Source organism: Helianthus annuus, chromosome 5 (assembly GCF_002127325.2).
Source record: "Helianthus annuus cultivar XRQ/B chromosome 5, HanXRQr2.0-SUNRISE, whole genome shotgun sequence".
Lineage (NCBI taxonomy): Eukaryota > Viridiplantae > Streptophyta > Magnoliopsida > Asterales > Asteraceae > Helianthus > Helianthus annuus.
The window spans coordinates 100486571-100501110 of NC_035437.2; the positions used below are offsets into that span (position 1 = coordinate 100486571).

Below are 14540 nucleotides of genomic sequence, written 5' to 3' on the forward strand. Positions count from 1 at the left end.
CCAATCCTTTCGAGAATCTTGAAAGGACCCACATAGCGAGGGGCAAGTTTTCCCTTTTACCAAAGCATACAACTCCTTTAGAAGGAGATACTTTGAGCAGAATGTGATCTCCAACATTGAATTCCAGAGGCTTACGCCTTTTGTCAGCAAAGCTCTTTTGTCTGCTCCTAGCCTTAATCAAGTTATCGCGGATCTGAAGAATCTTATCCGTCGTCTCTTGAATGATTTCAGGGCCAGTAAGTTGCTTGTCACCAATCTCATGCCAACTCAGAGGAGATCGGCACTTGCGACCGTATAAAGCTTCGTAAGGAGCCATCTGAATACTGGAATGATAGCTCTTATTGTACGAGAACTCAATCAATGGTAAATGTACATCCCAATTACCACCAAAGTCGATGACACAAGAACGGAGCATATCCTCTAGGGTTTGAATAGTGCGTTTAGTCTGTCCATCCGTTTGAGGATGAAAGGCTGTACTAAGATTTAAGTGAGAACCCATAGCAGACTGAAAAGTTTGCCAAAGACGTGAAGTAAAACGACCACCACGGTCAGAGATTATGTCAATGGGTATACCATGACGACATATAATTTCATCGGTGTAGGTTCGAGCAAGTTTCTCCACTTTGAAATCTTCACGAACAGGAAGAAAGTGGGCTGATTTGGTCAAACGGTCAATGATTACCCATATACTATCATGACCGGCAGGTGTTCGAGGGAGTTTAGTTATAAAGTCCATAGCGATACTATCCCATTTCCAAACAGGGATTCCGGGTTGCTTAAGAAGACCTGAAGGACGTTGATGTTCGGCTTTAACCTTAGAGCAGGTAAGACACTTCGAGACGTACGTGGCGATATCCTTTTTTCATACCAGGCCACCAATATGTCATACGCAAGTCAAGGTACATCTTATCAGCACCAGGGTGAATCGAGTATCGAGATTTATGAGCCTTGTTCATAATGAATTCACGAAGATTATCGCGGTCTGGCACCCAGATGCGATTGAGATAGTATTGAAATCCATCAGATTTTGTTTCAAGCTGATCGATAGAAGCACCTCGTATTTCAACGCTTAGGCTACCTTCGTTGGCTGACGAGTACTGAGCTTCACGGATACAAGCATGAAGATCACTAGTGATCTGAGAACAGAGAATGCTACTAACATGAGTCTTATGACTAAGAGCGTCAGGCACAACATTCGCCTTGCTAGGATGATAGCGAATCTCGCAGTCGTAGTCATTAAGCAATTCAACCCATCGTCGCTTACGCATATTCAGTTCCTTTTGGTTAAAGATGTGCTGCATGCTCTTGTGGTCAGTGAAAACCACACACTTAGTACCATATAGGTAGTGTCGCCAGATCTTTAATGCAAAAACAACTGCGCCAAGCTCTAAATCGTGAATAGTATAGTTTTTCTCATGTATTTTGAGCTATTGGGAGGCATAAGCGATGACCTTGTCCCGTTGCATGAGCACACGGCCTAGGCCACAGTTCGATGCATCACAATATACCACAAAATCGTCATTCCCGTTAGGGAGAGCAAGTACAGGAGCGTTACAAAGTAGATTCTTAAGAGTCTGAAAGGATTCCTCTTGCTCAGGACCCCAAGCAAAAGGTTTCTCTTTTTGAGTCAACGAAGTAAGAGGAACGACGATCTTTGAAAACTCCGAGATGAATCGACGGTAATAACCCGCCAATCCGAAGAAGGAACGAATCTCAGATGCAGATTTCGGCGTACTCCAATTCTTCACTGCTTCGATTTTAGAAGGGTCAACATGAATTCCTTGTTTACTAACAACGTGCCCGAGAAATTGTACTTCATCAATCCAAAATTCACACTTAGAAAACTTTGCGTATAATCGTTCACCACGTAAAAGTTATAACATAAGGCGTAAATGACGTTCATGATCAGCTCGAATTTTCGAATAAATAAGAATATCATCAATAAAGACTATCACAAAACGATCCAGATAAGGTTTACAAACACGATTCATAAGATCTATGAACACGGTGGGTGCGTTGGTCAAACCAAAAGGCACGACCACGAACTCGTAGTGCCCATAACGAGTGCGAAAAGTAGTTTTGGGGATATCTTCTTCGAGAACGCGGAGCTGATGATAACCAGATCGGAGGTTAATTTTAGAGAAACAGCTTGCGCCTTGTAGTTGGTCAAATAGATCATCGATACGAGGGAGAGGATAACGAATCTTGATGGTGAGTTTATTAAGCTCACGGTAGTCGATACACATACGAAACGAACCATCTTTCTTTTTGACGAATAGCAAAGGAGCACCCCAAGGAGTGGTACTTGGACGTATAAAGCCCTTGTCGAGTAGTTCTTGCAGTTGGCTGGATAGCTCTTGCATCTCAGAGGGTGCAAGTCGATACGGAGCTTTGGTAATAGGAGTCAAACCAGGTATAAGGTCAATACGGAAGTCAACAGATCGAGGGGGAGGAAGACCACGAAGATCTTCAGGAAAAACATCGGGGAAATCACACCCTACTGGAACATCGCTTACGCTCTTTCCCTTGCCCTTTTGTTCCACTATATGGGCCAAGAAGGCAAAGTACTGCTTACGTAAGCATTTATTCGCTTGAGTGCATGACATCAACTTCAGTCCTCTAGAAGGTCGGTCTCCATAGACGTGGAAAGTATCACCAGACGGGAGAGCTAAACGAACGTACTTCTCGTGACAAGCGATCTCAGCATGGTTCTTATGCAACCAATCCATGCCAATGATGATATCGAAGCTACCCAATTGCATGGGTATGAGGTCAATAGTGAAAACGTGATTATTAAGAGTCAGGGAACAATCACAGAGGATAGAATCAACCAGAATGGACTTACCATTAGCAATTTCAACAGAGAACGACTTAGGTAGTTTAGAGCGTGCACAGTTTAACAAAGATTCAAATTCTACGGACACAAAGCTTCTGTCGGCACCAGTATCAAATAGTATCGAAGCGTAAAGATTATTAACGAGAAACGTACCATTAACGACGTCATTGTCGTTACGAGCCTGATTTGCATTGATGTTGAACGCTCATCCTCGAGCGGCTTGTTGTTACTCCTGGTTTAGCTGGGGACACTGGGGACGGAGATGAGTAGTGTCTCTACACTTATAGCAGGCTTTCACATTGTTTGCTGGCCTGGGATTCTGCTGAGCTGGTTGAGCTAGCTGAGCTGGCGGCGCTTGCTGGACCTCATTGGCTTGACGGCAGTAAGGAGTTGTGTGACCATAGCGATTGCAGTTGATCCACAGACGGAAAGCAGAGTTGGCCAGATGATGAAAGTTACAAGTGGCACACTTGGGATGAATCCATGTGTACGACTTCTTAGCGTTTTCCGAAGCAGAAGGGTTAGCAGCCGCAAGCACAATGGCATTGCCAACCGGGTTTGCATTTGCAGCAGGGACAATGGCATTGCAGCCAGAACCTTGAGACTTTCGTTTCTTGTTCTTGCTGCCACTTGGCTGCTGAGTGATCTGGTTAGCAGGTTTTGATGGAGCAGAGTTTCCAGAATGTTTATCACGAACACGATTGTTGTTCAAACTTGCTGCAAGATGGTAAACTTCTTCAATAGAGGTTAGTTGAGCTGCTTCAATAGCATCACACATAGCAGGAGGTAACCCATGGATATACTTGGTGATCATGCGTTTAGGAGTGGACACCAAGTGAGGCACAATGATGCTGAGTTGCTTGAAACGGGTTGTATAAGCCAAGTTGTCGTCACCCACTTATTTCAGATGCCAGAATTCAACCTCAAGTTTCTGCTGCTCGTGCAGAGGGCAGAATTCGAGCATCATCATTTCCCTAACCTCTGCCCAGGGTAAAGCATAAGCTTCCTCGTTAGAGCAGATGTTTCTCTCATTTGTCCACCATTCTAGAGCTCTTCCTTGAAACACGCCAGTTGCACTCCTAGTCTTTAAGTGTTCAGGGCATTCACTGTTGATGAAAGTAACCTCGATGCTGTCGAACAACTCCAGCATTACGGTCACCCCGTCGCTACCATGAAAGGCTTAGGGTTGCAAGAGACAAAGTGTTTGTATTTGAAGCTCACAGGCTTTGGTTTGTCTGCTTTAGAGTCAACAGAGGAGGGAGGAGTGTTTGATCCCTGGATTTCAGTGACAATCTTGGGAACAATGCGTGCGATCTGGTCGGCCATAAAAGACATCATCTTTTTCTGAGTGTTGGCCTTTGACCTGTTGTGTGGGTTGGAAAGACGACTTGACGACATCTAAAGAGTCAGAGTAAGAATCGGGTAAGACTCGATCACAAAGTTTCGTCTAAGTATCATAGTTTCACGAACACGTAGCATAGCATAAAGTTTCACATGATTGCATAAAAGACTCAAGTTTCACATATCGCAAAACGTTTAACAAGTTTCACATTGTTTAATAGCATAACACGTTCAACATGTTTCACACAGTTTGATCAAGTTGTTTCACATAGCATAAACGTTCAACAAGTTTCACATAGTTTAATCAAGATTCACACGTAGTATAATACAATGAGTAAAGCAGCATAAATTTAGTTCAATCCTGAAAGATTATTGTTAATGTTTTAGATTGCGGAGATACGTGCGATTCATGTAAAAGTCTCGAAATGAACAAAGCATAAGTATAAAACCACATGTAAAATCGAGATAACATAAAAGATAGGCTCATAAAACATAGGGTTGTTCCAGGTAGAGGAACATTGACTAACCAAAGTTAATCGAACCCCTCTCGAATTGAGGCAATGTGCCTTGGCTTACTTAGACAAATACGTCATCGATTTTAGGCCTACGATATTCGTCCTTTCGGTCACTACACGTCGTTAATTGATTTGGGACTTTCGAGACTTTGGCGAGACTGAAAATCGAAAAGTGGGACTAGTTATCAAGATGTGAGTTTCACCTCTAACTTGACAACTTCGTACCCTCATAGTGTCGGTACTTATCAAAAGATAAGACCTACTAGAATATAATAGGAAATTTCCTTCAAGGTTTGGATGTCACTCCTGACTTGAGGGTAAATCTCGTGCAAAAATACAAACACTGCTGAGCGAAAGTCGTCGTCAAAGGCGGGAATCACCCCTGTTTTGATGAGTCGTTTGGAGAGTGTTTTCAAGCGTCCAAGTGTATATTGTGTTAGCCTTAGGAAAGGAATGTAAGTTTAACAAGAATGTGTTGCTAGGAAGCATATACGGTAGAATGCATAAGTCTTAAACAACAAATAAGAGTCAAGTTTCCTAGAACTATAGACTAGGCAAAACATTCCTACTTTCCCTAATTCCTATAGTTATGGCTCTGATACCAATCTGTCACACCCCAACCGATGGCGAAAACATCAGGGCGCGGCACTGAGCGTTCAGATTGCTCAAGAGATTCCACAACACTATTTGTTTCGATAAACATTAATCAAGTTTCATGAAAATTGTCTAGAACATCATCCACGATACATAACCACAAAAGATTCAAATAACATCAAAATTAAATATCTTTCAAGTTTTCTGAATTATCTAAGATGAGTTTCTAAGCATCACCCTAGCTTGTTTTTCTTGATTTCCTCAGCTACTATCAACCCACAACATGTAATAAAATACTATCAACAAAAATGTTCGCGAGCATACAAGTTTGAATATGTAGCATAATAGTTTAAAAGACTTATATCCATCATATAAACATATAAAAAGCTTCACCATGCTAGTTTACGCAGTCCTAGTGATAGCCCAAGTTTCCAATGCGTTAAATGCCTTTCCCAAAGACTAACGGGAGGTTAAATGTCTCATCCTAACAATACCCCAAAGACTAACGAGGAGGTGCATTACCCATATAGCGCTACCATTGTTAAGGCGGAACTACACACACCAGTATTACACGTTCACATAGCATAAAAGTTTCAAGTCTCAAGTTTTAAGTTTCATGTTTAACGAGGATAAAGTATGTTTCAAATAGGTTTCAAGTGTCAAGTGTCATGATATATAGAATACATGTTGCATCCCAAAAGGGTTTAAAACAAAAAGGGATCGAGTATACTCACAACGGGTGCTTAAACCAAACACTGAATAGATTGGATCGAAGGGAGCGCTGGATCAGCCTGCGTGCGGGGAACAGAGCATAAGTCCTCTAAGAGCTGACCCGCTTGGGAACAGAGTGTCGAACGGTGCTAAAATCGAGATATAGTGTCTGATAGAATACCTGAGCGGATGGTCATCCGGTCAGATGACCATTCGAACGGATGGCCATTTGAACAGTGTGTGTTTGCGAACTGATAAAGTTTCAAGTGTTGAGATCATAATGTCTTGTAAAACAAACAAGTGTCAAGATAATCAGATCATCTGGACGGGTGGTCATCCTTTCGGATGGCCATCTGGACAGACGATCAGTGAGTGAAGTTTCATGAAATTTTCTAAGTTTCGATTTAATGGAGACAATGTAATGGCGCGTCAAACAACGGAAACGTACTAAACCCAGCTCGTCAGTCGGCTGGGAACCACCCCTTCTCGAACCAGCAAACTGTTTCCGGTGTGTTTCATGTTTGGACTCGTCAAACTGTCCATTTTCCGGTGAAATTCAGTCCTCAAGCCGGCTTTCGACTAAGAAACGAGTCAATAGTCTGTTTGAGTCCGATTCCACTACTGTTTTGTAGAAAAGTTGAAGAAAAGTTCAAAAATCAAGTGTAAACTATGAAGTTCATCGGATCTGAGCCGGAAACATAAGAAATTCCGCCGGATCTGGTATAAAAGTGTGACGTTTCCTTAGATTTTGTTTAAAAACTGTGAAAATCTGTTAGATCTGGGGCTGATGATGCTCCACAACAGGTTGTACAAACGATTGAGTGTAAAACACCTTCAAGAGGCCCAAAAACAGTTGGTTTTTATGAAAAAGTTTAAGTGTTCGTGTGATTTTGATGAAGAATCATGTGTAGAAGTGTTAAATGATGAAGGTTGTACAAGAATCTAGGAGAAATACGTACAAGTTTGCCTTGAATCGAGTGAAATGTGCTTGAAAGGACTTGGGAGTGCGTGTGGTCGGATGACATAGGCAAAAGTGTGAAATGAAGGGTCAAGGGGCCTATTTATAGCTGAAAGGGACAGCTAAGGCGGTGCAGTGCGCAAGGGGATCGGATGGCTATTTGGTCGAATGGTCATCCGATCGGATGTCCATTCGGACAGTCCGAGACCCGTTTGCAACTTTCCGACTTTGGTTCGTTTTGCGAGCTAGATTAAGCGTTGCGTTTTATTGTGAGTAACCATTACATGATATTTACTACATAATTAACCCAAAAGTTTCCACGTTTCAAGTTGCATTCAAGCTAGTTTATCGTACAATAAGTATTACTTTCTCGTTCAACAAGTATCCCTATAGTATGAAAGTTTCTCGTTCAATAAAGAATCAAAGTTTCTCGTTCCATAAATATCACGCATCAAAGTCTCTTTTTTAATAGGTATCAACCGTAACAAGTGTCAAGTTTCAAGATTCGAGTTTCAAAGTATCACAAGATTCAAGTATCATAAGATTCAAGTATCACGAGAATCAAGTTTCACAAGAGTCTAGTATAGTTTCAAGATTCATGCATAAAGTATCAAAAGCATCATAGAGTACAAGTTTTACGTAGTTTATCATAGTTAAGACTCAAATAAGCATCACTATATATTACAGGGGCGAGACTTGCTAAAAGATAAAAGTTTCGAAATGCAGGGTGTTACAATATGCAAACTCACACCGTTCCATCATATACACAGCCCAAACCTTAATGACCCAATATTTTAACCTAGTGGACTTCTAGAGTTTGACCCAATACATAACATGGCCTCAGGCCCAAATCCAAATACATAAACAATAAACAGTAATATGTACAACCCATATACTAAATAAATATAAACAAACTACCTGCCCGTAACCGGATTGCGGATGATCTTGATTACCGACTTCAAAATACACGCTTCATGTCTTTGTGACATTAACACCTAAACCACACACTGATGTATAAAACAAATCATGAGATTGGCCTGTAAGCTAGGTCCTTAGAAACACGGTTTTGATTTTAGCCAACATATATATATCAACAAGTGGCAGACTTGGAAGAGAGACAAACATCAACTGCTTCATTAACTGTAAGAAAGATACAATCGCTTCCAACTTTTTCAACGAACCCACCTATTTTTAGCTTGTGAATCACTTTCCATCTTGGATTGGCAATAGCTAGCTGCAACCCAACCAAACATACAAAGTAAGCACTTGATCAACAGTTAATTAGTAAATTAAAATGATACTTGCTCATAATTAATTACATGTACGTTTCTTGAAACCAATTTCTTGTGAATTTCTTCCAGCGCAACAATTCCTGAAGAGTCAATGCTCATGACATCTAACACATGTATCCAAAAGTCATCTTTAAAAATCTGAAACTTGGTTTTGGTTTAACACATAAAAATAATTCATTGACTAAATATGTAACCAAACACTTACTTGACATGTCTAGGATGATTCCAATAGTCGCTTGATCCTTTTCTGTCAGATAACTAGTTATCCTGCAATGAGAATCAAGATTAAATTAAGACCAACAAGTATTATACGTATCAATGAATTAACTAGGGATAGATCCAACATGAAGGGTATGTGTACCTTTCTTTAATCGGATTTGCATTGGCAAAACAAAATGAGCCAGAGTTAAGGCGAATTACGCGAACACCTGACACATCAAGCACCCCAGGATATTGTGCTTTGTCACAGAAAATGTCTGATCCCGGAAGCCTTCCTAATTCTTCTACGTCCGATCTAATAGAATTAAGGATTAATTTTCCAAATGAAATACCTACCTGCAAATGCATGCACATAATTTATGATTAGTTATGATTCTTACTATACAACTTCATCATGAATTCGTTAATTTATTCCCATCTTACTCTACATTTTCTTTAAATATGCCTGAAATCAAACACATCTATATATGAATCAAATCATTAATGGTAGTTAGTTACAAGCCTCGGATGTAATTTCAACTTTTACTGATGTATAGCTTTTTATATCGTTAAAAAGGTTGCTTTTTTGTATCGGAGTTCGTTTATTAATTAGTTAATTGCTTTAAAATGATGGCATAATTTTTTTACGAACCCTAATCTTGATACAAAATGAAAATAAAAATAGAGATATAGAATTCATAAGGGATAACAATAACTAATAAGTCTAGAACCCAATAATTGCTATAATATAATCCACCCAAGATTTTTTTATTTGAGAAAAAAAAGGAGAAAAACTAATTTGTTAATAGAATTCATAAGGGATAACAACAAAGAAGTCTAGAATCCAATAGTGGCTATAATATAATCCACCCAAGATTTTTTATTTGAGAAGAAAAGGAAAAAAAATTAATTTGTTAAAATTATATTATGATTAAAATATTTGTCTTGCTAGTCTCATTTGACTAACATTTTTTAGAGAAATAAATTGATCATATTTTCTAACTAATTAATCAAAATAATACACTTTAAAATACGAATATTATTGATGGTCGGCCAATCATTTTAATCATACACAATAAAAGTTGACCATACCGAGAATATTTATTATTCAACTAACTCTAATTAGTTTTTAACACTAGAAAATATAAGTTAACACTAAAAAATTAATGGAATAGAACACTCAAAAATTAGTGAAATAGACATGAATATTTATTCGTTAAAAATATAGACAGAAAAAAAGAGAATCAAACGACACAAACAAGATCCACTGGCTAAAACATCTAACATTTAACCGGCATAAAAATCTTGAAAAGTACAATGGGATTCAAAAAACGAGACACGTGTAAAGCAAGGAATAAATTCAGTTGGCGTATGAAAAAGCGCAGGCTAAATTAGTCGGAGGAAGAAAAAAGCTAGGGCTCAAACTAGCAGATAGCTAAAAACGAGGGGTTAAATCCTAGTTGTTGACTAATTTTGTCCACGCCTTACACATGTTTCAATCTAACTAACTATTATTAGTACCTCTTTGTACTTCATGAGGGTTTTTGTGTAAGCTAAGCTCTAGCCATCTTAGCTGACATATCCTGTGGACATCTCGTTTAACTCTTTTTGGACATGTCTGTTTTTTACGGCTAAATATGCATATGTCTATTCTCTTAATTTTCAAGGTAAACTTGAGTGATTTTTTATTAATACATGTGACGTATTTTATTTGATTGTTCATGAAATAAAATGTATACCAATTATTATTTATCAATAAAAAATGTTTTATAATTATTTATATAATTTTAAGAAGTTTGATTTGTAATAAAATATTTCTATATAACATAATGTATATTTCCGGAAACCATATCCAGACTTAGCAGTTTTGGCTGTTATATCTAACTTATAATAAAAGACTTCAAATAATGACACATGTCATTCTCTCCTTCAACCTTCTATATTTTATTTATATTTATTTAACAAATCTAAATCTAATCTAAATTATAATAAAAGACTACAATTAATGTCACGTGGCATTTTCTCCTTCAATCTTAAATTTTTAAGTGTGCTTTATTATTTATCATTAATTCGTATCTTTATTCAAATAAATAATTTCATCTATATCTTCTATTTATCCCTACTTAATTTTTCTAATTTCAAATAAATATTATAATATACACGTTACATACTATATAGTAACAATCCCATTTTACTTTATTTTAACTAAAATAATAATTATTTACATAAATTGATTTGATAACAAAAATCAATGTTTATTTTTTTCTAAATGAATTTAGTGAATTTCTACAATTTACTAAACACTTGGAAATAAATATGATAATATTTTAATATCTACACTGCACTATACTATACTATATCATACCATACGATATCATACCATAGTTTAGTTTAGTTTACATTATTTTAATTAGAGTAAATTGCCAAGATCGTCTATGAGGTTTGGGCATGTTTGCCATTTCATTCAAAAAACTTTTTGTACCATATAGTCCTTCACTTTTGTGATTTTTTTTGTCATTTCCATCCAAACGTCTGACTTTTTTTTTTGTCATAATCGTCCTTAAGATTTGGAATTTTTTGCCATTGATAAGAAAAATCAATGTTTATTTTTTTTCAAAATTAATTTAGTGAATTTTCCCTCTATAATTTCACAAAAAAAAACTTGGGTCTAAATTTTGCAGGTTAACAACCCCAACGCGCGTGCGTTGTACAAAGTTTTTACGTTATTTTGTTTTGCAGTTTAACAGCTCTATCGCAATGCATGGGGTGCTATGTCAACTTAGTTTTTCTTTTCTATGTTTTATGTTTCAGTTTAATTTTTGCAAGTTAATACGTTGGAACGCATTTGTATGGTTCAACGTTTTTACGTCTACTATTTGTTCGGTTTAACAATCCCGCCGCAAAGCGAGGGTCGTAAATTCTAGTGTAAGTAATATATTAGCTTATAATTAATAATTAATTAGTTAAAGCATGCTATCAACGTATTAATTATAATAAATTCTCTTATCCTTATGATAAATTTAAAGAATAAATAAAATAGTGTCACTTACAGCAACCAAAAGACCAATCTCGACAGATGCAAAGAGCACACCAAAGAAAGCCCCAGCGCATGCAAGAAAGTCCACTTTGTCAACTTTCCAAATATGGTAAGCTTCGTTATAATCGATTAATCCAGGGAGTGCAGACAGGATGATGGATGCAAGTATGGCAAGAGGTGTGTAGTACAATAGCTTGGTCATCACTTGCAATGATATGAACACAGTTATTGCCATTACAATATTTGATACTGCAGATTCACACCCTGCACTAACATTTACAGCAGTTCGCGAAAACGATCCTGCAATTAAATTAAGCTAGTTATCATTAAACAACCTGCAGGTCTTAATTAGTTATACATAGACGCATTGGCGGACCTAACTTAAAAAAATCATTTTAGCGTATTTTATAGGCAAAATTCCTGATCGAATCCCTTGAAAGTTTGGTTGTGCGCACACCTAGGAAATAATTTGTGGGTCCCCCACTGCAGACGACATAATTAAATAGGTATATATACCATACCAGTGGTAACATAGCAAGAAGACATAGATCCTGCAATGTTCATGAAGCCCATGGCTAACATTTCTTTGTTCCCGTCTAGGTTGTACCCTTTGATCGAAGCAAAAGATCGACCAACAGCAACAGCTTCCTGTCATATTTATCCACTTAATTAATACATACATACATACATACATACATACATACATTACATACATACATACATATATAGTAGTATAATTATGTAATTAGCTACCGTTAAAGCAATAGTGGCACAAATGAAGCCGATTTTGGCTACTTCGCCAAGGTGTGGACTATTGAACTCCAACTGATTTAGTGAACTTGGATTGAGTCCTCCTTTGAAATGTTTAATGATTTTAACCCCATGTTCATCAGCTCTTGTTAGATATACTATCAAGGTGGATATAATGACTGATATAACCGGAGAAATGGCTGGCAACCAGAATAGTTTCTTCTTCTTTTTTCCCTGGAGTTAATTTCATCATTGATCAACTTAAGGTACTATTAATACATCATCCACTTTATCAATTCACAATAAAGTAAAGACTACTCACGATAAATCTGGTAATGAGGATGAATATAAGGAACGAACATCCAAGAACAAAATTCAAAGGATACCACTGCAAAGCAAAAACACATGTTATATATCCGTAAGTCATAAACAAATATATGTAACTAGGAACGAAAGAAGCATGCATACTGAAGTGCGAAGTGAATTAACAACAGCTTCCAACACTGAGACGACATCAGTTTTTGTAGTAAAATGACTGATCCCGAGTAAGCTCTTGAGTTGTTGAAGACCTATAACAATGGCCGCACCCGCCATAAATCCTACAATGGCCGCATGCGATAGGAAATCGATAAGAAAACCTAACCTGCAGTTACCAAATTAAGCACCAGAATTAACCAACTAATTTGAAGAAAAAAAAAAACAATATCTTAATTGAAGTAGTACGTACCTAAGAATTCCAAAAAGAGCTTGGAAGGTGCCGGCGAAGAATGTGGCAGTGAAAACAAGTTTTCTGTAGGAAACAGGATCAGCAGCAGGATCAACTAGTTTTGAGATCATTGACGATATGAGCAGCGACACCACAGCTACTGGACCGATGGCTAGTTCTTGTGAAGTCCCCATCACAGAATATATCAAAGGAGGGACAACACTCCCATCTATCAACACATGATACTTCATTGACAAACAAGCATATATAACTCATCACAATAATTGCAAAAACATGCTAACTTACATAGGCCATATTGAGGATCAAGATTAGCTAAACCAGCATAGCCGATACTCTACAGGAAATCAAGAGATGGAAAAAACTTCTATCAAATTGCATATCTACTTATTTCAAGGGACTAAATGTTTATAAGTAGCTTTAAGATGCTTATTTTAAACATTAAGACTACATATAAACACATATATAGCTGGAAACATATGTGTACCTGGGGAATGCTGAGACTAGCAAGAGTTAATCCGGCAATCAAGTCGTTCTTAAACTTTGAAGGTTTATAGTTTCGACCCCAAGTAAGCACAGGAAATATGGTGGTGAGAAGTGCAAGCACACGAGCAGAAGGTGAATGTTTCTTCTGAGAATCGGACGCGACATTCTTTTTTATGGAGTGTAAGATTTTTTGGAGAAAGCCTGGAGGATCTGGTGAATTAAGAACCCAACTCTTCCCCTCAACGCTAAAACTATGCTCTGCAACAAAATTTGATGAAGCCATATGGTTTTGTTTCAAGTGTTTGGGTACGTCAAGTCTCTCTCTATATATATGGTTTTAGTAAACAAGACCACAACCAGAAATACAAGTTTGATTATAGGTTTTCATTATTCTATTGGTGTATATATATATATATATATATATATATTTCTATTTTTTTTTTATTTTTTGAAAGGCAACAGAGATCATTCATTAGCAAAAATAAAACGCAGTTACCGGCCAACTTTTTGGGTCCAAAAGAAAATGATATCTTAATGTCTTTTAAAATTTATGCCAACAATCCATTTTTTGGGTCCAAGAGAAAATGATATTTATATGTCTTAAAAATTTATGACAACAATTCATTTTATTAGAACTGGTAAATAAAACCCATTTGCGTTTTTTAGGTTATTTTCGGTCATTTTAAAAATAAGAAGGGGTCAGGATGGGTTAAGAAATTACTAAGAATGGGTCAGAATGGATTATATGATATCTATTTAAAATAATTTGTGGGTAAGGATGGGTACTACGCTGGGTAAATAGGTAACTCAAAAAAGACATCACAAGTAGATTCTTTATCCTATTCTAGTGTTCGTAGACGTTAACTTCACAAATAATAAAAATTATAAAAAAAAAAACTAAAAATAATAAAAAATTTCTAAAAAATCAGAAAAATAAAAAATAAAAAATAAAAAAATTAACAAAAATTAACAAAAATCAAAAAAATTCCAAAAATCCAAAAAAACAATAATAAATCCAAAAAATTCTAAAAAATCAAAAAATAATAAAAAATCCAAAAAATTCTAAAATATCCAAAAAATAATAAAAATCCAAAAATT

The 14540-nt window shown here is 36.9% G+C and overlaps 1 protein-coding gene across 2 annotated transcripts; it reads right to left on the reverse strand.

The window, feature by feature from the left end:
* Nucleotides 1–7608: 7608 nt before the first annotated feature.
* LOC110940800 (low affinity sulfate transporter 3) lies at nucleotides 7609–13957 on the reverse strand. 2 transcript variants are annotated; one of them, XM_035990237.1, is made up of 13 exons: nucleotides 13444–13831; nucleotides 13245–13293; nucleotides 12960–13167; nucleotides 12701–12875; nucleotides 12555–12620; nucleotides 12236–12466; nucleotides 12004–12130; nucleotides 11496–11782; nucleotides 8609–8802; nucleotides 8453–8514; nucleotides 8275–8351; nucleotides 8141–8189; nucleotides 7609–7962 (listed from the first exon to the last, which is right to left on the reverse strand). In XM_035990237.1, exons 1-13 carry the CDS (start codon nucleotides 13723–13725, stop codon nucleotides 7928–7930), a joined length of 1842 nt encoding a protein of 613 aa, XP_035846130.1. In that variant the 5' UTR covers nucleotides 13726–13831; the 3' UTR covers nucleotides 7609–7927. The 2 variants fall into 2 exon arrangements, with proteins under 2 accessions (XP_035846130.1, XP_022038061.1); XM_022182369.2 differs by having other exon boundaries at nucleotides 7609–8189; nucleotides 13444–13957.
* Nucleotides 13958–14540: the final 583 nt, after the last annotated feature.